This window comes from Balaenoptera acutorostrata, chromosome 20 (assembly GCF_949987535.1).
Source record: "Balaenoptera acutorostrata chromosome 20, mBalAcu1.1, whole genome shotgun sequence".
Classification (NCBI taxonomy): Eukaryota; Metazoa; Chordata; class Mammalia; order Artiodactyla; family Balaenopteridae; genus Balaenoptera; species Balaenoptera acutorostrata.
Genome location: NC_080083.1, coordinates 15,968,080 through 15,995,105, shown reverse-complemented (window position 1 = coordinate 15,995,105; position 27,026 = coordinate 15,968,080). Strand labels below are relative to the sequence as shown.

Sequence of the window (27,026 nt, the reverse complement as noted above, 5' to 3'; positions counted from 1 at the left end):
TCTTCTTTGAAAAAATGTCTATTCAGGTCCTCTGCCTATATTTTAATTAGGTTGGTTTTGTGTTTTTGTTTGTGTTTTGCTATTGAGTTTTATGAGTTCTGTATATATTTTGGATATTAACCCCTTATCAGATACATGATTTGCAGATATTTTCTCCCATTCCATAGATTACCCTTCCATTTTGTTGATTGTTTCTTTTGCTGTGCAGAAGCTTTTTAATTTGATGCAGTCCCACTTATTTAATTTTGCTTTTGTTGTTTGTACTTTGGGTGTCATATCCAGAAAATTGCTGCCAAGACCAATGTCAAGGAGCTTTTTCTCTATCTCATCTTTGTTTTAATTGGAGTGTTTTGCCCATCTATATTTGATGCTATTACTAACATAGTTGGGCATAAGTCTATTTTCCTATTTGATTTTTGTTTGTCCTATCTGTTCTTTCTTTATTCCTCATTCTTGCTATCTTTTGAATTAATCAAGTGTTTATTGTTCTTTTGTTTTAAAATATAGGTTTTAATTCAAGTATGGAAAGACCAAAGATCAGGTAACAACTGCCATTGAAAAGATAGTTTAGGGATTTCCCTGATGGTCCAGTGGTAAAGAATCCCCCTTTCAATGCAGGGGACACGGGTTCGATCCCTAGTCAGGGAACTAAGATCCCACATGCCATGGGGCAACTAAGCCTGCGCACCACAACTAGAGGGAAGCCTGAGTGCTGCACAACTAAGACCCGATGTAGCCAAAAATAAATAAAATAATAAGTCTTTAAAAAAAAAAGAAAAGATAGTTTATTATACTCACAGATTCCAAGAGAAGAGGGCATGCCATGCCAGAGAGGGCCACCTGGGGAAACACTGGTATAAGTGAGAAAGCAAGGGAAAAAGCATGGGCAAGAGCCTTTATTGTGGTTTCTGTGGGAATAAACAAGTGAAGCAGGGTAAGCAAGTTTTGGATTAACTACTTTAATTTCAGCAGGCTGTGGGTAGAGGGGATGTCCCTAGTTGTCTGGTTCTCGGCCCTGTGGTGATTAGAATATGGTGTAGGGGCCCATAGTGTGAAGTCATTGGAGATACAGGCTTTGGATTTGTGGTTTGTATATGAAAGAAGTGCTTGTTTTTTCTCTCTAGGAATTAGCTAGCTCTGGGAGTGTAGTCTCTTCCTGTTAGCAAGGCCCTAGCTGTCAAAGCATCAGATTACAGCAATTTAGAAGATATGATTAATATATTTTTTCTCACATTAATCTTTTGGTTATACAGTCCTTTATTATTAATTGTTACCCTAGAGATTATACTATATATTCTTGACTTACTATAGTTAACTTAAATGAGCACTTTTACCACTTCTCAAACAATGTAAAAACTGTACAGTATTTCAACTCTTTCTCCTGTGTTTTGTGAAGTTTTTCTCATATATTTTACTTCTAAAATGTCCATTTGATTCCCTTTTTTTTTTTTTTTTATTTTATTTATTTGTTTGGCTGCTCTGGGTCTTAGTTGCAGTGTGTGGGATCTTCATTGAGGCATGAGGGATCTTTATTTATTTATTTTTTTAGTTGCAGCATGCGAGATCTTTTAGTTGTGGTGTGCAGGATCTTTTAGTTGTGGCATGCGGAATCTTTAGTCGCGGCATGTGGGATCTTTAGTTGTGGCATGCAAATTCTTAGTTGCAGCCTGTGGGATCTAGTTCCATGACCAGGGATCAAACCTAGGCCCCCTGCATTGGGAGCTTGGAGCCTTAGCCACTGGACCAACAGGGAAGTACCCCCCCCTTTTTTTTTTAAGACTGTTAGTAACTCCAGTATTTGAGTCCCCATTGGGCCTATTTATATTTCCAGTTTTTTCCTTTTCAGTATTTGGTCCACTTTTTAGCTTGCCTTACAATTTGTGATTGGTTACTCTTCTTTTTAGAGGAGAATTTGTAGATGTTTTGGATGGTTCTATTTTTCTTCAAAGACAGTTGTGGTTTCTTTTGGTAAGCTGATAGTATAGTGTTGAATCACCTTGAGGCTTGGTTTTAGGCTTTATTAGGGCTAGTTGATGTCAGTTTTGCCCTTATTACTAGGCCTTTGCCCTTACTCTTAAACCATGGCTCTTCTAGAATCCCAACTGACTGTCTAGGGTGTTTATCAAAGCTCAAGCAGGGCTTCCCTGGTGGCGCAGTGGTTAAGAATCCGCCTGCCACTGCAGGGGACATGGGTTTGAGCCCTGGGCTGGAAAGATCCCACATGCCGCAGAGCAACTAAGCCGGTGCACCACAACTACTGAGCCTGTGCTCTAGAGCCCGCGAGCCACAATTACTGAAGCCCACACGCCTAGAGCCCGTGCCCCACAAGAGAAGCCACTGCAATGAGAAGCCTGCACACTGCAACGAAGAGTAGCCCCCACTCGCTGCAACTAGAGAAAGCCCGTGCGCAGCAACGAAGACCCAACGCAGCCAAAATAAATTAAATAAATAAATAAATAAATTTATTAAACAAAAAAAAAAAGCCCAAGCAGTTTGGTGGGGTTTGAATTCCAACCTCCTTCTCTCCAGCACTTTTTGTCTTCTGAAAGCTCTGCTTATCTCTTTAGTCTTCCAACTGCTGTTTTCTTTTGGATTTCTGGGAGTCTTAGGCAGTATATACTTAGTAGTTGACTGTTTACTTGCGGAGAATTTGCAGATTTTCGAGCTGCTTCTTTTCAGCTCCCTCTTCTGTGATTATGCCTTTTTTCCCAATATATTAACCTTTAAAAACATTGAAATATTGTTGATTTATAATATTATGTTAGTTTCAGGTGTATAGCAGAGTGATTCAGTTATATATATTTCAGATTATTTTTCATTACAAGTTATTGTAAGATATTGAATATAGTTCCCTGTGCTATACAGCAAATCCTTGTTGCTTATCTATTTTAGGTATAGTAGTTGGTATGTATTAATCCCACACTCCTAATTTATCCCTTCCCCCCCTCGCTTTCCCTTTTGGTAACCAAAAGTTTGTTTTCTATGTCTGTGAGTTTGTTTCTGTTTTGTATGTAGATTTATTTGTATTATTTTTTAGATTCCACATATAAGTGATATCATATAATATTTATCTTTTTCTGTCTGACTTGACTTTGTATGCTATTTTCTACATCATTCATGCTGTTGCAAATGGCAATATTTCACTCTTTTTTGTGGCTGAGTAGTATTCCATCATGTATATACCACATCTTCTTAAACCACGATTGTGCTTTTTAAGTTCCAGGCGCTTTGGAAGCTCCTATCTCTGGCCTCTCTCCTCAGCCTAGCTTCCTCCTTGGACTCTTGTTTTCCTGTTATACCACAAGTTCAGGGATGAAGCTGGAGTAAATTTATTGCTCACATTGGATACTGTTCTTCTCTCAAGGCTTCTAGTCTTGAAAGCTTTGCCTACGTTTGTTGCTCTCCAGTAGTTTCATACAATTGTTTTACATACACTGACTGCTTTGATTCTTGTTTGGGCTTTTGGGACAGTCTAACAGAAACATGGCAAAAATTAGTGGTGAAATTTCCCTTGATTTATGTTTGATATTATTTGTACTTGTGTAGACTTTTCATATATCCTACTCTAAAGATATGTGTTTTTAGTTTTTTATTTTTATTTATTTATTTATTTACTTATTTATTTATTTTTGGCTGCATTGGGTCTTCGTTGCTACGCACGGGCTTTCTCTAGTTGCGGTGAGCGGGAGCTACTCTTCGTTGCGATGCGTGGGCTTCTCATTGCAGTGGCTTCTCTTGTTGTGGAGCACAGGCTCTAGGTGCGCGGGCTTCCGTAGTTGTGACGTGTGGGCTCAGTAGTTGTGGCTTGTGGTCTCTAGAGTGCAGGCTCAGTAGTTGTGGTGCATGGGCTTAGTTGCTCCACGGCATGTGGGATCTTCCCAGACCAGGGCTCAAACCCGTGTCCCCTGCATTGGCAGGAGGATTCTTAACCACTGTGCCACCAGGGAAGCCCAAGATATGTGTTTTTGGAGCAATTGGTCTTTCATTGATATTGAAAAGTAGAGAATTTCAGTAGGTTTTCTGTCTTCTTCAGACCTGCCCATATGATCTATCCAGTGAGGAATGTTATTGTCCTTTTCCTTTCGTTAAAGGGACTGAATTAAATCACATATTAGCAAATTATCAATGATTTTAAAATTTTAAATGAAACTATAAAATTGCATTATCCAAAATCCAGAACTGAAGTGAGTGTGTTTTGAAGTAAGGTTGTAATGAGAACTAAGGATGGGGTCAGAGAAAGGTAAAAAGGAAAGACAAGCAAGGGCTCCTGAAGGGAGCCTCCTCCACTAAATACTAAAAAATGTAGGCTTTATTCTGAAGTCTTGAGGGAACACTGAAGTGCAACAGAAATATTATATTTCCATTTATGACATAGAAAGTTTATTTTTGTAGCAGTGTAGAAGAGAGATTGGCAAGTGTCAAAGATCAAAGAAGGGAGGCTGATTATGAAGATTTTATAATTGGAAAGAAATGCTGAGAGCTCAAACTAGATAGTGGCAGTGAATTTAAAACTTAAATTGATAGAATCAAAAGAACTTGTTTTCTGACAAGATAAGAGGGTGGACACTGTGGTGCCTCACTCACGGAAGAGAATTATTTACTGGGGATGGGGTAGTGGTGGGCAGGGAGAGATTCTCTAGTGCTTGGACCTCCTTGTGCAGTATTTCTGGGTTTGTCCTACCCAGGCTGGATTATTTCAGAGAGCTTTGGTTGGGAGAGGAAGTCTCATAGTCCCAGAGTTAAGTATAGGAGGGGCAACAAAAGCTAATTGGTCTAAGCTAGATATCAGGAGCTGGCTTAGGAGAGACCTGGTGGTTAAACACAATGGGTGATCCTGGATTGGGAAAAAATTCCTATAAAGGACATTGAGATAATTGGTGAAATTTGAATATGGACTATAGATGCACTGTATAATAGTATTATATCAATGCTAAATTTCCTAAATTTGATCTGTTGTTTTTCAAGAGAATGTTCTTGTTCTCAGGAAATATATGAAGTTCTTTGGAACCAATGGTAGGAATTTATCTCAAGTCCTATTCAATAATAAAAGAATGATAACGTAATGATAACAGTATGTATTTTTAGATAAAGAGTTTCAAAGCAAATGTGGCAAAATGTTAACCAAGGATTTATCTATAGTAGGTGCCATGCTATAGCTCATGGTCCAGCCTGTGAACTATTTTCATTTAACTTTCAAACTAAGAATGATTTTTACATTTGGAAAAACAAAAGGAAGAGTATGCAACAGAAAAAGAAGAAATGTATTTGGCCCACAAGGCCTAAAATGTTTAATATCTTGATCTCCATGCTCCCAGTGCAGGGGGCCTGGGTTTGATCCCTGGTCAGGGAACTAGATCCCACATGTGTGCTGCAGCTAGGAAGTGTGCATGCCGCAACTAAAAGATCCCACATGCTGCAACTAAGACATGGCGCAGCCCCCCCCAAAAATGTATATATATATGTATATAAAGAAAAGAAACCTAGGTTCTGGTTAGGACCACTTGAGGAACCATTGCCTGGAAGCTTAGAGGAGTCAGGGGCAACTGCTCAGAGCAGGTGTTTTCTGTTAATTGTCTTGATGTCTGGGAAACATGTACCATATAGATGAGCATAGTTTGACTGTAGCTCACAATTGACTAATTTTGCTGTCATTCTATTTCTAGGTCACTAACCTTCATATTTTGTAGTATTAGATAAACCCATGTGGCAGTGTGTGTATGTGTGTGTTGCATATGTGAGTGTGCACACTTAAAAGTGTGCTTCTGATTTTATGTGCTCTCTCGCCCCAGCCTCATGACAGGGCTAAATGTGCAGTGTCTTTCTATAGAGTATATACAGGAAGGACCTTCTCATCAAATTTTTTTAGGTGACTAAAAATAGTTCTTAAAATATAGGTCTGAATTTTCATCAATTGACAGTAGGGGTCGCCTTAAATTTAAGAATACTTCAAATGAGCCAGGTATTCTGGCTGTCTTCAGACAAGCTAATCAAGGACTGGCATCATAATAAGTGTTTGAAACCAAACCAAAGAGTCAGATATCCATAAGGACCACTATCTCTAGATTGCCAGGAAGATAAACGTTCTCTTTTAGTTTCCAGTACCTTACATAGAACCAACATGATGTCTGTAGATGGGCCATAGAACACTGGCTTTGGAACCAAGCTTCCTAACAAATGTGGCAGACCATGTATGATCCCAGTGAAGTCATTTATTTACTTTGTAAAAGTTTTTTTCTTTATTTTAAAAACTGAGATGTAATATTTACCTCTTACTTCCTAGTGTAAGATTTTATTAATCTGTATTCTTTTAGGGGCTTGGCAAGCTTTATATTTTCAGTGGTACAGCAAATTGTTTAATGTTTTAAGAAAAAAGATATAAATATAAAAAAGAAGGGCTTCCTTGGTGGCGCAGTGGTTAAGAATCCGCCTGCCAGTGCAGGAGACAGGGGTTCGAGACCTGGTCGGGGACGATCCCACATGCCGTGGAGCAACTAAGCCCGTGTGCCACAACTACTGAGCCTGTGCTCTAGAACCCGTGAGCCACAACTACTGAAGCCCGTGCGCCTAGAGCCTGTGCTCCACAACAAGGGAAGCCACAGCAATAATCCTGTGCACCACAACGAAGAGTAACCCCTGCTTGCCACAACTAGAGAAAAGCCCGCGTGCAGCAACAAAGACCCAGTGCAGCCAAAAATAAATAAATAAATTTATTTTTAAGAAAAGAATTATAGAAAGACAGTTTACATATAATTAATTGATATGGTGATTTCAGAACATTCTTATTAATTCATTAAAATAGCTCCCAAATGGATATTCACAGTTTCCTGGTCTGTAACAAAATGATTGGTTGTATATATTGTCTTTTTTTGCTCTTTACAGCATGAAGTTTGTCCTTAGGCCTGTAGTCAATTTTACCTTTATTCTTTAAAGGTAAAGATTTTTTCTTTCAGATGGTGAGAAGAGATAACATGTAGTATTGTGCTCTTATTTAATTACTCATAGCTCATTTAATTCTGTTCTAAATAGTATTTTAATTTTTTTATTTTTTGAATTATAATGGACCTGCAATACTATGTTAGTTCCAAGTGCACAACATAGTGATTTGATATTTCTATATGTTACAAAATGGTTACCATGATAAATCTAGTTACCATCTGTCACCATACAAAGTTATTACAGTATCATTGCCTGTATTCTTCATGCTGTACATTTCATCCCTATGACTCACTTAGTTTCTAACTGAAAGTTTGTACCTCTTAATCTCCCTCACCTGTTTCACTCATCCCCTCACCCCCATCCCCTCTGGCAAACCACCTGTACCTTCCCTGTATCTATGAGTCTGTTTCCATTTTGTTTGTTTGTTTTGTTTTTTAGATTCCACATGTAAGTGAAATCATATATTTGTCTTTCTCTGTCTGACTTATTTTACTTAGCATAATATCCCCTGGGTCCATCCATGGTTTCACAAATGGCAAGATTTCACTCCTTTTTAATGGCTTAGTAATACTCCATTTTATTTATACACACACACATACAGACACACACCATTATATATATGTGTGTATGTATATATGCAGCATGTCTTCTTTTTTTTTTTTTTTTTTTAAAGGATTTTCTTATTTATTTATTTATTTATTTATTTTTTTATTTTTGGCTGTGTTGGGTCTTCGGTTCGTGCGAGGGCTTTCTCCAGTTGCGGCAAGCGGGGGCCACTCTTCATCGCGGTGCGGGGACCGCTCTTCATCGCGGTGCGCGGGCCTTTCTCTATCACGGCCCCTCCCGTCGCGGGGCACAGGCTCCAGACGCGCAGGCTCAGCAATTGTGGCTCACGGGCCCAGCTGCTCCGTGGCATGTGGGATCTTCCCAGACCAGGGCTCGAACCCGTGTCCCCTGCATTAGCAGGCAGATTCTCAACCACTGCGCCACCAGGGAAGCCCAGCATGTCTTCTTTATCCATTGGACACTTAGGTTGCTTCCATATCTTGGCTATTGTAAATAAAACTGCAGTGAACATGGGGGTGCGTATAATCTTTTCAAATTAGTGTTTTTGTTTTTTGCGGAAAAATACACAGAAGTGGAATTGCTGTATTGTCTAGTAGTTCTATTTTTAATTTTTGAGGAAGCTCCATACTGTTTTCCATAGTGGCTGCACCAGTGTACATCCCCAGCAATAGTGCACGAGGGTTCCCTTTTCTCTACATCCTCATCAACACTTGTTATTTGTTGTCTGTTTAATAGCCATTCTGACAGGTGTGAGGTGATATCTTACTGTGCTTTTGATTTGCATTTCCCTGATGTATCTGTTGGCCACCTTTATGACTTCTTTGGGAAAATTTCTATTCAGGCCCTCTACCCATTTTTTAATTGGGTTATTTGTTTTAATTTGAATATTAACCCCTTATCACATATATCATCTGCAAATATCTTCTCCCATTCAGTAGGCTGCCTTTTCATTTTGTTGACAGTTTCCTTCCCTGTGCAAAGCATTTTAGTTTCATGTAGTCTCATTTGTTTATTTTTTGCTTTGTTTCCCTTGCCTGAGAAGACATATCTGAAAAAATATTCCTAAGACTGATTTCAAAGGGTGTACTACCTATGTTTTCTTCTAGGAGTTTTAATCCATTCTGAGTTTATTTTTGTATATGGTGTGAGAGAGTAGTCCAATTTGATTCTTCTGCATGTAGCTTTCTAGTTTTCCCAACACCGTTTATTGAAGAGGCTGTCTTTTCCCCATTGTGTGTTCTTGCTTCCTTTGTCATGGATTAATTAACCATATAAATGTGGGTTAGTTCTGGGCTCTCTGTTCTCTCTTATTGATCTGTGTGTCTGTCTTGTGCCAGTATCATAGTGTTTTGGTAATTGTAGCATTGTGGTATAGTTTGAAATCAGGGAGCATGATACATCAGCTTTGTTCTTCTTTCTTAGTATTGTTTTAGCGATTTGGGGTTTTATGTTTCCTTACAAATTTTAGAATAATTTGTTCTAGTTCTGTGAAAAATGCCATTGGTATTTTGATAGGGATTGCATTGAATCTGTAGGTTGCCCTGAGTAGTATGGGCATTTTAACAATATGAATTTCTCCAATCCATGAGTAAATACATCCTTTCATTTGTTTGTGTAATCTTCAATTTCTTTTATCAATGTCTTATAGTTTTCAGAGAACAAGTCTTTTACCTCCTTGGTTAGAATTATTCCTAGGTTTTGGTTTTTTTTTTTGATGTAATTGTAAATGGGATTGTTTTCTTAATTTCTTTCTTTTTTTGATAGTTGTTATTTGTATAGAAACTCAAGAGACTTCTGTACATTAATTTTGTATCCTGCAACTTTACTGAATTCACTGTTGAGTTCTAATAGCTTTTTGGTGGCATCCTTAGGATTTTTTTATATATAGTATCAGGCCATCTGCAAAAAGTGATAATTTTGCTTCCTCCTTTCCAATTTAGATGCCTTTTATTTCCTTTTCCTTCCTAATTGCTCTAGCTAGGAGTTTCAGTACTATGTTGAATAAAAGTTACAAGAGTAGTCATCCTTGTCTTGTTCCTGATCTTAGAAGAAAGGCTTTCAGCTTTTCACCATTGTGTATAATGTTGGCTTCAGGTTTGTCATATATGCCCTTTAATATGTTAAGGTATATTCCCTCTATACCCACTTTGTTGAGAGTTTTTATCATAAATGGATGTTGATTTTTGTAAATCTTGCTGGCCTTGTAGAATAAGTTCAGAAGCATTTCTTCCTCTTCAGCTTTTTGGAATAGTTTGAGAAGGATAGGTGTTAACTCTTCTTTAAATGTTTGGTTGAATTCACCTGTGAAGCCATCTGGTCCTGGACTTTGTTTCTTGGGAGTTTTTTGATTACTGATACAGTTCATTACTGGTAATCGGTCTCTTCCTATTTTCTATTTCTTCCTGATTCATTCTTGGGAGATTGTATGTTTCTAGGAATTTATTTATTTCTTCTAGGTTGTCCATTTTATTGGTGTATAATTGTTCATAGTAATCTCATTTGTAATACATTTGTAGTCTGTGATGTCAGTTGTAACTTCTCTTTCATTTCTGATTTTATTTATTTGGGCCCTCTCTTTTTTTCTTAATGAATCTGGCTAAAAGTTTATCAATTTTGTTTATCTTTTTGAAGAACCACCTCTTATTTTCATTGATATTTTATGTTGTATTTTTAGCCTTTATTTATTTCTGCTCTGATCTTTATAATTTTTTCATTCTACTAACTTTGGATTTTGTTTGTTCTTCTTTTTCTAGTTCCTTTACATTTAAGGATAGGTTGTTTATTTGAGATTTTTCCTGTTTCTCGAGGTGGGCTTGTATTGCTATAAACTTCCCTCTTAGAACTGCTTTTGTTATGTCCCATAGCTTTTGGTTCATTGTATTTCCATTTTCATTCGTCTCCAGGTATTTTTTAATTTTTTCAGTAACCCACTGATTACTTAGTGTTTAATATCATATAGTTTAGCTTCCATGTGTTTGTGTTTTTGCAGTTTTTTTCCTGTAATTGATTTCTAGTCTGATACTGTTGTGGTTGGGAAAGATGCTTGATAATAATATAATAATATTTATATATGAATGATTATTTTATCTTATTATTTTTTGGCTGCGTTGCGTCTTCATTGCTGCATGCGGGCTTTCTCTCTAGTTTCAGCGAGCAGGGACTACTCTTCATTGTGGTGCGTGGGCTTCTCATTACGGTGGCTTCTCGTTGCAGAGCACGGGCTCTAGGCGCGCGGGCTTCAGTAGTTGCAGCACGTGGGCTCAGTAGTTGCAGTGCGCAGGCTCTAGGGCACGTGGGCTTAGCAGTTGGGGCGCACAGGCTTAGTTGCTCTGTTGCATGTGGGATCTTCCTGAACCAGGGATCGAACCCATGTCCCCTGCTTGGCAGGTAGATTCTTGACCACTGCATCACCAGGGAAGTCCCCTGAATGATTATTTTAAATTGATGATCTCTTAAGTTTGAATGCATTCTAACAACCCTGCATTTGTATTCCCCTCCTCCCCACATTCAGTGTTTTTGATATCATATTTTACATCCTTTTTTGTATCCCTTAATTACTTATTGAGGATATAGATGATTTTACTACCTTTGTTTTTTAACCTTCCTACTAGCTTTTATAAGTAACTGATCTAGCTTTACTGTATGTTTGCCTTTACCAATGAGATTTTTACATTCATAATTTTTCTATTTATAGTTGTGGTCTTTTCCACTTAGAAAAGTCCCCATAACATTTCTTGTAAAGCCAGTTTAATGGTGCTCAACTCTTAGGTTTTGCTTGTCTCTAAAATGCTTTGTCTCTCTTTCAAATCTGAATTATATTCTTGCTGGATAGAGTATTCTTATTTGTAGGTCCTTTCCTTTTATTACTTTAAATATATGGTGCCACTCCGTTCTGCACTGCAAAATTTCTGCTGAAAAGTCAGCTGACAGTCTGGTAGGAGTTTGCTTGTACGGAGTTTGCTTATACATAGCTAGTTGCTTTTCCCTTGCTGCTTTTAAGATTCTCTGTTTACCTTTAATTTTTACCATTTTAATTAGAATGTGTCTTGGTGTGGACCGCTTTGTGTTTATTTTCTTTGGGACATTCTCTGCTTCCTGGACCTGCGTCTGTTCTCCAGGTTAGGGAGGTTTTCAGCTATTATGTCTTCATATATGTTCTCTTTCCCTTTCTCTCTCTCTTTTCCTTCTGGGACCCCTATAATACAAATGTTAGTAAGCTTGCTGTTACCCCAGAGGTCTCTTAAACTGTCCCCCCCCCCTTTTTTTTAATTCTTTTTTTCTGTTTAGCTTTGGTGATTTCCACTACTCTGTATTCCAGTTTGCTGATCCATTCCTCTGTATCATCTAATCTACTGTTGATTCCTTTTAGTCTATTTTTTATTTCAGTTATTGTATTCTTCAGCTAGGTTCTTCGTTATGTTTTCTAACTCTTTGTTAAACTTTTCACTGTGTTCATCCATTTTTCTCCCAAGTGTTGAACATCTTTAAGATCATTACCTTGAACTCTTTATTGGGTAAATTGCCTACTTCCATTTCACTTAGTTCTTCTAGGGTTTTATCTTGTTCCTTCATGTGGACCATATTCCTTTGTTGCCTCATTTTGCCTAATTCACTGTGTTTATTTGTATGTATTAGGTAGGTTGATTATGTTTCCCAATCTTGGAGGAGTGCTTTATGTAGAAGATATCCTATTGGGCTCAGCAGTACACTCCCCTCTGGTCACCAGAGCTATATGATCTAGGGGTGCCCCCTATTTTGTCTGAGCAGACTCTTCTGTAGTGCTGGGGCCAACTACTATAGGTGCAGTGGTAGGCGGGGCTGATTTCCAGCTCAGTTGGTTGCCAGTCCTTGCCTTGTGTGGAAGCTGCCTGATGCTGGTGGGCCGGAGCTGGATCTTGGTACAGCTGGCTGTGCAGCCCAGGGAGTCCCGGGACTGGTGCTGGCTTGCTTGTTGGAGGTGTCCCAGGGCTGGTGCTGGTCTGTTGGTGGGCTGGCAGTGGGGGAACCAGGAGTAGAGCTGCCTGGCTGGTGTGTGGATAAGTCCTAGGCACTAATAAGCTGGAGGGAAGACTCCCAAAAGGTGCTTGTCAGCCCCAGTGTCTTTGTGGTAGACCAAGTTCCCAAAAATGGATGTTGAACCATTCTTGTGACCCTGGGATGAATCCAACTTGATCATGGTGTGTGGTCTTTTTTGTGTTGTCGAATTTGGTTTGCTGAAATTTTGTTGAGAATGTTTGCATCTATGTTCATCGAAGATGTTAGCCTGTAATTTTCTTTTTTGGTAGTGTCTTTGTCTGGTTTTGGTATCAGGTTGATGGTGGCTTCACAGAATGACTATTAGAGTGTTCCCTCCTAATCAGTCTTTTGGAAGAGTTTGAGAAGGATTGGTATAACTTCTGCTTTGTATGTTTGGTAGAATTCCCCAGTGAAGACATCTGGTCCATGACTTCTGTTTGCAGGGAGATTTTTTTTTTTATGTTACAGATTCTATTTCACTTCTAGTGAGCAGTCTATTCAAATTATCTGTTTCTTCTCGATTCAGTTTTGGTGTGCCGTATGTTTCTAGAAACTTGTCCATTTCTTCCATGTTGTCCAATTTGTTGGCATATAATTGCTCATAATATTCTCTTTTTTTTTTTTTTTTTTTTGTATTTCTGTGGTATCTGTTGTTATTTCTCCTCTCTCATTTCTTATTTTCTTTATTTGGATCCTCTCACTTTTCTTCTTGGTGAACCTGGCCAGAAGTTTGTTGATTTTGATTACCCTTTTTAAAAAAACAGCTTTTGGTTTTATTGATTTTTTTTTTCCTAGACTTTAAAATCTCTATTTTATTTATTTTCTCTCTGATCTTTATTATTTCCTTCCTTCTTTAGGTGTTGTTTGTTCTTCTTTTTCTAATTCTTTTAGGTGGTAGATTAGGTTCTTTATTTGAGACTTTTCTTGTTTTTTGAGGAAGGCCAGTATCGCCTTGAACTTCTCTTAGGACTGCTTTTGCTGCATCCCATAGATTTTGTATGGTTGTGTTTTCATTGTCATTTGTCTCAAGTTATTTTTTAATTTCCTCTTTGATTTCATCATTGACCCTTTGTTTTTTAGTAGCATGTTGCTTAGTCTGCATGTAATCATTTTTTTCACATTTCTCTTTCTGTGGCTGATTTCGAGTTTCATTCTGTTGTGGTCAGAATAGATGCTTGAAATAATTTCTGTCCTCTTAAATTTGTTGAGGCTTGTTTTGTGTCCTTGTGTGTGGTCTATCCTAGAAAATGTTCCATGTGAGCTTGAAAAGAATATGTATTCTGAGGTTTTTTGGATGTAATGTCCTGAAAATATCTATTAATTCTGTTTGTTCTGTTGTGTCATCCAGGATCTCTGTTGCCTTATTGATTCTGTCTGGAAGATCTGTCCATTGATGTCAGTGGGGTGTTAAAGTCTCCTGCTATTATTGTATTCCAGTCAGTTTCTCCCTTTATGTCTGTATTTGTTTTATGTATTTAGGTGCTCCTATATTGGGTGCATATATGTTAACAAGTGTAATATACTCTCTCTGTATTGATATTTTTATCATTATATAGTGTCCTTCTTTATCTTTATGGCCTTTGTTTAAAGTCTGTTTTGTCTGATATGAGTATTGCTATCCGTGCTTTCTTATCATTTCCATTTGCATGAAATATCTTTTTCCATCCCCTCACTTTCTATTTTTTTTTCTTTTAAAGTTAGCCTTTATTTCTTAAGCTGGTGGTGGATACACTGGTATTCATTCTGTTGTTGTTGTTTTTTTGTTTTTTTTGGCCACACAGCACGTGGGATCTTAGTTCCCCGACCAGGTATCGAACCCGTGCCCCCTGCAGTGGAAGCTCAGAGTCTTAACCACAGGACTGCCAGGGAAGTCCCCATCCCCTCACGTTCAATCTGTGTGTGTTCTTTGCTCTAAAGTAGGTCTCCTGTAGGCAGCATATTGTAGGCTCTTGTTTTATTATCCAATCTGCCCTATGTCTTTTGATTGGAGCATTTAATCCATTGATATTTAAGGTAATTATTGATAGATAGACATATTAATTGTCATTTTAAACCTTGTTTTCCAGTTGATTTTGTATTTCTTCTTTGTTTCTTTTTCTCTTTGTTTTTCCTTTTGTGGTTTGATGGTGTTCTTTTCTGTCATGCTTGAGTTCTCTTCTTTTTGGTGTTTGTGAATCTACTGTTTGTTTTTTATTTGTGCTTACCCTGTTTTTCAAGTATGTTAAGCCAATACTATATCTACTTGCTTTAGCTGGTAGCCATATAGGCTAAAACACGTTCTTAAAAAAAAAAATCTGCATTTTCTTCCTCCCCTCCCCCACATTTAATGATTTTGATGTCCTCTTTTACACCGTTGTTATCCTTTTGCTGTTCATTGTAGTTATCATCACTTTTACAAAACGGTTTTATTCTTTGTTTTTTTTAATCTATATTTTGGTTTATTCAAATGAAATACTTTCCAATTGTGATTTTCTCTTTCCTATAGATTCTTCTTTTCTATTTAGAGAAGACCTTTCAATTTTTCTTTTAGGATAGGTTTAGTATTGCTGTATTCTTTTAGTTTTTGCTTGTCTGAGAAATTGTTGATTTCTCCTTCTATTCTAAATTGTAATCTTGATGGGTAGAGTATCCTAGTTTGCAGGTTTTTCCCTTTCAGGGCTTTGAGTATTTCTTGCCTGTAGCATTTCTGTAGAGACATCGGCTGATAGATATGGGGGTTCCCTTGTAGCTAACTCTTTCTTTTTCTTTTGCTGCCTTTAGAATCCTTTCTTTAACTTTTGCCATTTTAATTATAATATATCTTGGTGTAGGTCTTTTTGGGTTCATCTTGTTTTGGATCCTCTGTGCTTCCCGTACCTGGATATCTGTTTCTTACTTTAGGTTTGGGAAGTTTTCAGTCACAATTTCTTCAAGTACATTTTCGATCCCCATTTCTCTTTCTTCTCCTTCTGGGATCCCTATTATGTGTAGATTGGCTCACATTGTATTATCCCATAGGTCTCACATATTGCTTTCTTTTTTTTTTTATTTGTCTTCTGTCTGCTGTTCTGATTGGATGATTTCCATTATTCTATCTTCTAGATCACTAATTCATTCTTTTGATTGCTGTTCTTTGCCTTTAGCTCAGCTTTCGTCTCAGCAAATGAGTTTTCTAATTTTAATTGGCTCCTCTTTATAGTTTCTAATTCCTTGTTACAGTGGTTGGCATTTTTATCAATAGCTTTCTTAATTCCTTCAGTATTTTTATTACTTCCTTTTTAAACTCAGGATCTCATAGACTGGAGAGGTCTGTTTTTTTTTTTTTTTTAATTTAATTAATTAATTAATTTACTTACTTATTTGGCTGTGTTGGGTCTTCTTTGCTGTGCGCGGGCTTTCTCTAGTTGTGGCGAGTGGGGGCTACTCTTCGTTGCAGTGCGCGGGCTTCTCATTGCGGTGCCTTCTCATTGTGGAGCATGGGCTCTAGACGTGCGTGCTTCAGTAGTTGTGGCACGCAGGCTCAGTAGTTGTGGCTTGTGGGCTCTAGAGCGCAGGCTCAGTAGTTGTGGTGCACAGGCTTAGTTGCTCCACGGCATGTGGGATCTTCCTGGACCAGGGCTTGAACCCATGTCCCCTGCATTGGCAGGCAGATTCTTAACCATTGTGCCACCAGGGAAGTCCTGAGAGGTCTGTTTTATTGCTTGTTCTTTCAGGAGATTTTTCTTGTTCTTTTAATTGGGAGTGGTTCCTCTGCTTCTTTATTTTACTTATATTTCTCTGACTCTGTGCGTTTAGGAGAAACCCTTATCTACTGTGGTCTTGAAGGGCTGTTTTTATGTGGGAGCATCCTTGTGTAGCCTGTGTGAGTCTGATATTTTTGGTGCAAGGACTGTTTTTAATATGGATGCCTGCCACGTCTTTCTTCAGTGTGTGGTGGCTTTTTTCCTCTTGATAGGAGGTGTGATTGGTGTTGTGGTGAGCAGATAACCTGCACTGGATGTTGAGTGGGGCCGCCTGTTTGCTCTATAATTGTCGCAGCCCTTTCGGGGGTAAGGTCTGCTCCCCAGTTGTTGTAGTAGAAGCCTCCAGATCGGTTTCTGAGCTGTGATGTGAGGTAGGTGGTACTGGAGCACCTCTGCTGGGAGAGGAGCCACTGAGTATTCCTCTACAGGAGCTGTCCACCAGGAAGTGCACTTTGTGGTGTTGCCTGTCACACTATGTGCACTCACAAAGTACACTGTTGTTGGCACTACCTTCGGCCCTGCCTCAGTCAAGGGAATGCAGGCAGTCAGCCTGGATATCCCTCAGGCTCTGTGCTCACAAAGCCAGTAGGGCAGATCTACTGAAGTCAGGCACCTGGACGTTCCACGGGGGCTACAGAATCAGCCCAGGTCCTGGCCCTGCCTCTGCATGCCTGTGCCCGCAAAGCCTGTAGCTGCTAACGCCGGACCACCCCAGCCTTGGAAGCAACAGTAGTCCACTGGGATGTCCCGCAGGCACAGAGCTTACAAAGCTGCCAGTAGCCGTGTAAATCCACCAGTCTCACAGCCCCTGAGGGTAGGCTCAGATTTCAGCCCCACTTCCGCATGTGGACAGCCCACCAGCACAGAGGTGGTAGAGGTGGAGCCACATTGACTGTGAGCTCAGGTGAGCTCTTGGAGAATGAGGCTGCTATGATGGGGCCCCGCCCCTCCCTTTACATGTGTGTTTAACTATGTGGCTTCTGTTGTGGCCCCAGGCTCTATCCTGCACACACCCCCAGTTGCAGCCCAGAGCACCCTCCAGCTCCTTCCGGCTATCTCCACACAGCCAACCCCAGCCCTTTCCCCAGGTCTGTCCACTGAAGCTCAAGTTGCAGCACTCAGCCCCTGCACGCACTAGCAGATGTGCATCTCGGTCTGGGAAGTGCAGCGAGGTGGCCAGGACCATCTGTGCTGGTTTCTCTCTGTTCTGCCTCCCACAGTCTGGTTGCTGCACTCTCCTCTGAGCCTGTGAAGCTCCTTATCTGTCCCAGCTGATCTCCCAACCAGTGAAAGTGGTTCCCAGGCTGAGGGAACCTTCCTCTTTCATAGCTCCCTCCCAGGGGCACAGGTCCCATCCTGATTCCTTTTTTTTTTTTCCTTCATTCTACTCTGTTACGTGGTGCTCTTCTTGCAGCTTTAGTTGTATTAGATCTTCTGCCAATGTTCAGTAGGTATTCTGTGAGAATTCTTCCACATGTAGATGTATTTTTGATGTATTTGTGGGAGGAGGTGTGCTCCACGTCCTTCTCTTCTGCCATCTTTATCTCGAGAAGCAGTTTTCTTAATGTCCAAGAAAGAAGTTAGGAGTAAGGAAATGAGGAAGGCTAGAAATAACCCTGTTGTATGTTGGATTGGAATTGGAGGTATCAGTAGGAACTCCTCACTCTCTCTCTCTCTCTCTCTCTCATGCACACACAGATATACACATATTTATAAAGATTAAAAATTTCTTTTATTAAATGTAGAAGGACTAAGGGAAATAATTGTTGCAGCCAAGATCCATTAGTAGATGCTAAAATTAGTAGGTTAAAGTTTGAGATGAAACAGGATATATGCATAATCTCAAGTATAGCCCCAAAGATATTTATTAATTAAAATGGAAAAATCAAGGCATATACCTGGCAGAGACTGCCTTAACCAAGTGATCAAGGTTAGTATCACCAGAAACGTCGACATCATTTATCTCCTTTCTGACATGACACTAAGAAGGACACATCATTCCTGTGGCATTCTCATTTAAAAATCCATAAACAATATAATTATGAGGAAATATCAGGTAAACTCAAGTTAAGGAACATTATAAAAAATAACCTGTACTCTTCAAAAGTGTCAAAGACATGAAATACAAGGAAAGATTTAAGAACTTTTGCAAATTTGGAGGAAAGAAAGGCAACATGATAACCAAATATTTTTGCAATATAGGATCCCAAATAGAGAAAGGTTATTAGTGGACTTCCCTGGTGACGCAGTGGTTAAGAATCTGCCTGCCAGTGCAGGGTACACGGGTTCAATCCCTGGTCCGGGAAGATTCCACATGCCGTGGAGCAACTAAGCCCATGCACCACAACTACTGAGCCTGCACGCCCTAGAGCCCGTGCGCCGCAACGACTGAGCCCACGCGCCGCAACTGCTGAAGCCCGTGCTCCACAACAAGAGAAGCCACCACAATGAGAAGCCCGCACACCGCAATGAAGGGTAGCCCCCACTCGCCACAACTAGAGAAAGCCCGTGCACAGCAATGAAGACCCAATGCAGAGAAAGAAAAACAAAAGTTATTAGTGAAAAAATTGGTGAAATTCAAATAAAGCCTATAGTTTAGTTAGTAGTTAATAATTTTACCAGTGTTAATTTCTTAGTTTTGATAATTTTATTATGCAAGATATTAACATTAGGCAAAAGCTGGGTGAAAGGTATATGGTAACTCTCTGTACTATATTTGCACTGTTCCCTAAGTCTAAAATAATTTCAAAGAAAAAAAATTTTTTTAACTCACTAGTAACCAGAAAGGGACTTTTTCCCAAAAAGTGGGGAGGATGTAAGTTTCTGTTGACTCTTTTTTTTTTTTTTTACTTCAGAAAAATAATATACACTTTAGAAATTAAAATTTCCAGGAAATAAAATTGGTAAAGGAATATGTTTTATTATTTTAAAAACTGTAACTTTAAGATTGAGCCAGTGATATACTATTCTGAAGTCATAAAACATCTCTAAGTATTCCTTTCTTAATCTATAGGGGAAAATGCCACTCATTTATTTCTTCTTTGTATAAAAATTGTTTTTTTTCCCCTCAAACAGCAAGTGTTATACAGATGTTTAATATTTTGGCAGTATTATGGGTTTAGTCTTTTTTTATGGGCACCTTAGGAATGAAACTACAATTTATTAATAAATTAAGAAATTTAGTAATTTATTAATAATAAAATATTATTTCTCTTGAGAAAATATGGTTCAAATTCTTAACAATTTGAGCTTTTGGTTTATACCCCAATTATAAATTGGAGACAAAAATAATAAAAACTCCATCTATAATTTCACTACCCACGGACAGCTACTGTTAACATTTAGGTATATAACTTGTAGAATTTTGTGTACACATGTGTATGTGTGTGTTTCATGTTGCTCACTTTTGTTTAATTTCTGGATTGGACACAAAATAGAGAAGAGGGACCCAGGATATAGATATTTTAGAAACAACCCTTTTTCTATTTTACAGTTTTGTCTGAGTTTATGCTTATACCTTTCCTCTCCAAATACACTAATATAGAGAAATATAGAAAAAGGAAAAATATACATAGACTCTTAGAAATGGGCTCAATAAAAGAACCCCATTGAGAAAATCCCTGAAAAATAGCCATTCAATATGCCAGTAGGATTTTTTTTAATTGATTTTATTTAGTTTAATTCATATATAATAAATATACAGATATTAAATATATAGTTTGATGAAATTAGATAAATTATACAACCAACAGTTCAACATATAAAATGGTGATAGTTGTAGGAATGGATATGAAGAGATAGAGGATGGAATGATTTTTGTTTGAATATACCTCTTTGGATAATAAATACTTTATATACTTAAAAATTAAAATTAATATGTATGGGGGGAGGGTTGTCACTGACATCAAAGGCAAACAGGAACAATGAACCCAACTATATTTCAGACATAACTACATTGAGGGGAAAAATAGAACTAATATGAGTAACTTTTGTACATAGTATTTTAACTGTATACTCTCAGTCTGGTTGGGAGAGGGAAACTGTAGGCAAATCTTGAACCCTTCTTAATAGACTTGTTTCATATTTGTATGGGTGTGATGGATCTGAAACTATATGTTAAAGGATTGAGCGGGAATTCCTTGGTGGTCCAGTGGTTAGGACTGGGTGTTTTCACTGCCGTGGCTGGGGCTCAATCCCTGGTCGGGGAACTAAAATCCTGCAAGCCACGTGGTGTGGCCAAAAAAAAAAAAGAAGAAGGACTGAGTAATGAATAATGTTGATGTTGTTTGGGGTCAGGATCCTAACTGTGAAAATATGGAAAGAAATATGGAAGTGGGAAAGGTAAGGAAGAACCCTGTGGGATTGATTGGATAGGAATTAACAGTGTTAATATGAAATAATTATATCTCATATATGTGTGTGTGCATCTCCTAGCTCCATCTGCTGCAAGATTGTATTTGTAATGACACCCAGTAGTAATGAGCACACTTAGCACTCAGATCTTGAATTTAATTCCTAACTAAAAGGAACAAGAACTTATTGGAGGGATGTCTCATTTTGTTGCGGGGGCAGGGAACATAAATGATAAGCCTTAGAAGACCTTGTGCCAGAAAGTTAAAAAGTGCTTTAAAGAAAGAAAAAAAAAATGGAGCCTGTCAAAAAGACATTGGAGCCAGCTTGGAGGGGCTCCCACTGGCCAAATCTGGAACAATTTGAACATCAGTGTAAAGATAGTAATGGATTATAACCCATTTAATAAAATAGGACTTCATAATTTCCATGATAGATGATGGATGGATGGATGAAAAGGGGGGTCTTTTCCTTATAATAGAATGCCTGACTGATAAATGTGAAGGGAATGGTAGAGGCGGGGGGAGGAAATGAGCATTCTGTAATCATCATAGTAAAGATTGTTTTGGGCTATTATCTTCAATGTTTGCTAAATCTAAGGGAAAATTTTGATGAGCAGGATGTTTACGTGGTTTTAAAGTATCTCTCCACAGATCGCTTGTTAGATACAAGGTAGGAAACAGTAACTTTAACTATACACATTGGAAAAACACAGACAACACCTTTAGTGGGTGATGAAAATTGGTAACACCAATGAGGAGTGAACACATTGTATACCTCCAGATATGATACCCTGGGAAGGACACAATATCACTCTTATAATATTCTTGCCAGGGGTGTATAATCAGAATCTAATCTTGAAGAAATGTCAGACAAGCACAAATTTAGTTACATTCTCTAAAATACCACTGTGTATTCTTCAAAAATGTCAGTATCATGAAAGACAAAGAGGGGTTATGGAATTGTTCTAGATTAGAGGTGACTAAGTAAGCACAATATGTGTTCCTGAAAGGAGGGAAAAACATGTTTGTGAACATTAAATATTTTTACTTTTTGCTCTTTAAAAACATGAATAAGCAAAAGTCGTATCTCCTTTTAACTTGGTCATTTAATTTTAATCATCATTACTAGTACATTTGGATTTTAATAGTCACGTTTTAGTTTAATTTAGTATTTTAAAATAATAGATTTGCAGATTTCACAGTTAGTACAGTGTTTTCACCTATATTCTTCATCTAGTTCCCCTAATGTTAATATGTTACATAATCATGGTACATTTATCAAAACTAAGAAATCAACATTGATAGGATACTAGTAACTAAACTATGTACTATATTCTGTGTACTAAATTTTGCCAGTTTTTCCACTTTCTTCTCTGTTCTAGAATCTAATCCAGGATACTTCATTGCATTTAGTGTACCCACTTTTAAATTAAGCTTTGTCTTAGGCCAATTAAGAGTGTAGCTGTTTAATGCAAAACAGTGAAATTAGGTCCTTACCTCATACTATAGAAGAATTAACTCAAAATGGATCAAAACCTCAATGTCACAGTTAAAACTATAAAACTCTTAGAAGAAAACATAGGGGTAAATCTGCATGTCTTTAGTTTTGGCAGAGCATTCTCAGATGTGACACCAAAAGCATGAGCAATAAAAGAAAAAAATAAATTGACCTTAACCAAAAATAAAAACTTCTGTGCTTCAAAGTAGTGAAAAGACAACCTACAGAATAGGAGAAAAAAGTTTGTAAATCATATATCTGATAAGGGACTTGTGCCTAGAATATGTAAAGAACTCTTATAACTCAATCAAAAGACAACCCAATTTAAAAATGGGCAAAGGATCTGAATTGACATTTCTCAAAGAAAGATGTACAAATGGCTAAGGAGCACATGAAAAGATTAAATCATTAGTCATGAATCTTGAAAAAAGCCAGTCACAAAAGACCACATATTACATAGTTCCATTTATATGAAATGTCCAGTATGGTCAAGTCTCTAGAGACACAGAAAAGTAGATTAGTTGTTGCTTAGGGCCGAATGGGTTTTTTTTTTTAATGAAGAAAAGAATTTTATTGTAAAATACACATAAAATTTACCGTTTGACCATTTCTAAATGAACAATTTGGAGTTTCTTTTTGAGGTGATGAAAGTCCTAAAATTGACTGTAATGATGGTTGCATATATCTGTGAATGTTCGAAATGCCACTGAATTGTACACATTAAAATGGGTGAATTGTATGGCATGTAAATTATATCTCATCTCTTATAAAAGAGCGCAGTATAGCTGTTTAGACATTAAAATAAAGAGGTTCATAGATAGATAAGCAGAGAACATTTTGGAAAAATAAGTTTATATTCAAGCAGGACGTCTGTGGATAGATCCGCTTCACCCATTACAATAAGTGGTGCCAGTTTCCTAACCAGTACACTGGTAATTGAAATTGGGATGTGATTAAGTTTCCCAGGGCCCACTTAACTGTCTTTTTTTTTTTTTCCCAAGCCACTCTATTGAGATAAAATTTACATATGTGCTGTCTTTTTTAACAAGTTTTAAAGTATAAATTACATACCATAAGTTCACCAATTTTATGCCTACATTTCAATGATTGTCAGTAAATATAGAGTTTTGCAGCCATCACCATAATCTAATTTAGAACATTTTATCTTTGGGAACTCATTAAAAATTTGAATTGAAGATGAGTTCTTCCAACAGATGATTTGAGGTGGTTCTGACACTTTTAGTGAACCCATTTAAAATATTTTGCAGCTAGTCTCATGTGCCTTCTTAATATATAATCATTTTTTTAACACATGGAAGTTTGGCTTTTCTAGTTAACTGTTGTGGTTCTGTTACATTTTTATTACCTTTTTTCAGAATTACCTCAACAATGTTAAGTAATAATTGTGATAGCATTTTAGCAGTCTTAAGCCTGATTAGCAGTAGTTTACAATAGAGGTGATTTATCATGTTAAGGAATTACCTTTCTAATTTGTGTTTCCTAAGAGTTTGGCCTTCTTTGCAATTGAATACATTTAGAGTTGGGCACTTCTGCATCTTCAGGATTTATTGAGCATTTATAAGTATATATATGTGTGTGTGTGTGTGTGTTTATTTATTTGTTTGTTTGTTCCCCCTTTAACTTTTAAAAATTGTGGTAAATTATGAGATTTTTTTTCTAGTATTAGAATCTTTTTCATTTCTGTAATTTTATCCAAATGAAAAATTATATATATTAGTGTATTTTATCCAAATTAAAAATTATTTTAATGCTCTATAATATTTTAAAATTTTTATTTAGAGTTTTCTTGTCTATATTTACAAGTGAAATTGATACCTAACTTGCTATTTTGTGCTGTTTGTGAGGTTTTAGTTATTGGGTTATACTGCCTTCTTAAAATTAATGGGCTAGCTTTCCTTTTTTTCCCCCCTTATATCCTGGAAAGTTCACCTATTTTCCCACTGAAGAGTATTTTATATTTGTTTATTTGTTTGTTTAATATTTGTTTATTGGGCTGCATTGGGTTTTCGTGTGGCAAGTGAGATCTTTGTTGCTGTGTGTGGGATCTTCGTTGCAGCATGTGGGATCTTTAGTTGTGGCATGCAAGATCTTTAGTTGCAGCATGTGAACTCTTAGTTGCGGCATGTGGGATCTAGTTCCCTTACCAAGGATCAAACCCAGGCCCCCTGCACTGGGAGCTCAGAGCCACTGGACCACTGGGGAAGTCCCTATGTTTTGTTTTGTTTTTTTGCGGCTTGCGGAATCTTAGTTCCCTGACCAGGGATTGAACCCGTGCCCTCGGCAGTGAAAGCCGGGGTCCTCAACACTGGACTGCCAGGGAATTCCCCACTCAAGAGTATTTTAAAGACAATTCATTGGTGTTCTTTTCAGTCTGCCACCATTGTTTGTTTTAGTTACATTTTCTTCTTTAGATCAGTTTTAGTAATTTATTCCTTCCAGAAAATTGTCCATTTCATTGAGATTTCAAAATTGATTAGCATAGGCTTGTATATACTAGTCTTGTTTTGTCTCTCTGTTATAGTGCTATTCAAATTTCTGGTTTTTCCTCTTAACTAGATCTCTCAAAGATAAACCCTGCTTTATATTTCTTTCCAAAGTACCAGTTCCTGGATGATTTGATAAGTTTCACTATATGGTTATTGGGTTTTTTTTGTTTTTAATGTTCTTTAAAGGCAGTTTTGATGCTCCTTTTGACATGGTAGCTCATAAATGCTTTTATTCTCAAATAAATTATTGCCCAGATTTAATCTGTTAATTTTTACAATAGTTCTTTCTTTGTTTTTTTAGGCACGAGATGTGCGCACCAATGAAGTGGTGGCTATCAAGAAAATGTCTTATAGTGGAAAGCAGTCCACTGAGGTAGGTGAAATATTTATATTCTTCTTGACATGTTAGAAAAAGACATACTGTTTTTAATTGAGGGTAGCTGGGAATTTTTTCAAAAAAGTGTAGCATACCTAAAAGTATACGAATATTAAGAACATATCTCAGTGTATTTTCTTTCACAAACTGAGTGTACCCGTTTAACTTGTACCTAGAGCCATAAACAGCATATTACTGGCATTCCAAAAGCCCACCTGTCCCCCTGCTTTTAATTTTTTAACTGTGGTGTAATATATTACTTTATCTTTATCATAGAAGGCTTATCAGTTTCTAAAAGAGTAAACTAGACTAAGATGCATTTAACAGTAAATTATATTGGATGTAATTTTTTTAATGATTCAGACATTAAGGGCTGATTTAAGCAAACTTTAATCAGCAGACAATATATATCTAGTCTGAAAAATTTTTTAAAATACAATTATTGATACTACACTGAGTATACTTTAGTTCACTAATATTGTGAGTAGTTTTTTTTAGTATATTTATTTTGTTTAATTGCATAAATTTATTTTATGAAATATAGTCTACTGTTAAAAACTAGAATCTCTCAGTCTTTAATTTTTCAATGTAATTTTTTTTTTTTTTTTTAATTTATTTATTTATTTTTTTTATTTTTGGCTGTGTTGGGTCTTCGGTTCGTGCGAGGGCTTTCTCTAGTTGCGGCAAGTGGGGGCCACTCTTCATCGCGGTGCGGGGACCGCTCTTCATCGCGGTGCGCGGGCCTTTCACTATCGCGGCCCCTCCCGTTGCGGGGCACAGGCTCCAGACGCGCAGGCTCAGTAGTTGTGGCTCACGGGCCCAGCTGCTCCGTGGCATGTGGGATCCTCCCAGACCAGGGCTCGAACCCGTGTCCCCTGCATTAGCAGGCAGACTCTCAACCACTGCGCCACCAGGGAAGCCCGTAATTATTTTTAATTGTGGTAAAATACACATAACAAATTTACCATCATAACCATTTTCAAGTATGTACTTCAGTGGCTTTAAGGACATTCACATTGTTTTGCATCCATCACCACCATTCATCTCCAGAACTCTTTTCATCTTGAAAAACTGCAATTCTTTACCCATTAAACAATAACTCCCCACTCCCTCCTCCCCTCAGCCCTTGGATATCACTCTTCTATTTTCTGTCTTTATGAATTTGACTACTTTAAGTATCTCATGTAAGTGAAATCATGCAGTATTTGTCCTTTTGTGACTGGCTTATTTCACTTTACATAATGTCCTCAGAGTTCATCCATGTTGTGGTATGTGTCAGAATTTCCATCCTTTTTAAGGCTAATATTCCTCTATGTGTGTGTGTGTGTGTGTGTAAAACACTACATTTTATTTATCCATCCATTCCTCTGTCAGTGGATGCTTAGGTTCCTACTGTCTCTTGGTTATTGTGAATAATGCTGCTATAAACATGGGTTACACAAATATTTTTTTGAGTCCTTAGTCTCAGTACTTTAGGTGTATGCCCAGAGTTGGAATTGCTGGATCAGTCTTTAATTTTTAAAGACTTTGGTTTTCTACTTTTTTGGAATCTCTTTATTTTATGATAAATCTTGTTTTTGTAACGATCATACTATGACTATGATAACACTGTTATGATTATATCACTGTTCCATCATTTTGATATCTAAAAAACTCAGTTTCTTACAGGATTACTCTCATTTATATTCTATTCTGTAGCACAACTTCAGAGCTAGCTTTCATAGGCAAACTTGTACTGTGTCTGTTCGATTAGTCACACCTAGAACAAAAAGTTTCATTTAGGGCATCATCTTTTCACAGCTAATATTAACGTCTTTCATGAAATTTTTTTACATTGAAAAATGCAGGGTTTTGTTTTGTTTTGAAAGTTTCAAATATCATTCAAACTTGAAATTTAAAGGCCATGAAACATTTTCTGAGTTTAACATCTTATATCTTATACATTTTATATAAAACACTGTGAACATATTTTGCTGTATTTTGTTGAGGGCTTGTGAAATAACATCGGTGATATATGGATCTTACATTCTAGTACAAAACATTTTTTAAAGT

The 27,026-nt window shown here is 37.4% G+C and overlaps 1 protein-coding gene across 2 annotated transcripts in view; it reads left to right on the top strand.

Moving 5' to 3' along the window:
- The window catches only part of TAOK1 (TAO kinase 1), a 158,404-nt gene that overhangs the window by 63,387 nt on the left and 67,991 nt on the right, over positions 1 to 27,026 (top strand). For both annotated transcript variants that reach the window (XM_007183855.2, XM_007183856.2), the window contains one exon: positions 24,900 to 24,971. In XM_007183855.2, the coding sequence (XP_007183917.2) occupies positions 24,900 to 24,971 (72 nt within the window). The remainder of the gene's footprint in view (positions 1 to 24,899; positions 24,972 to 27,026) is intronic.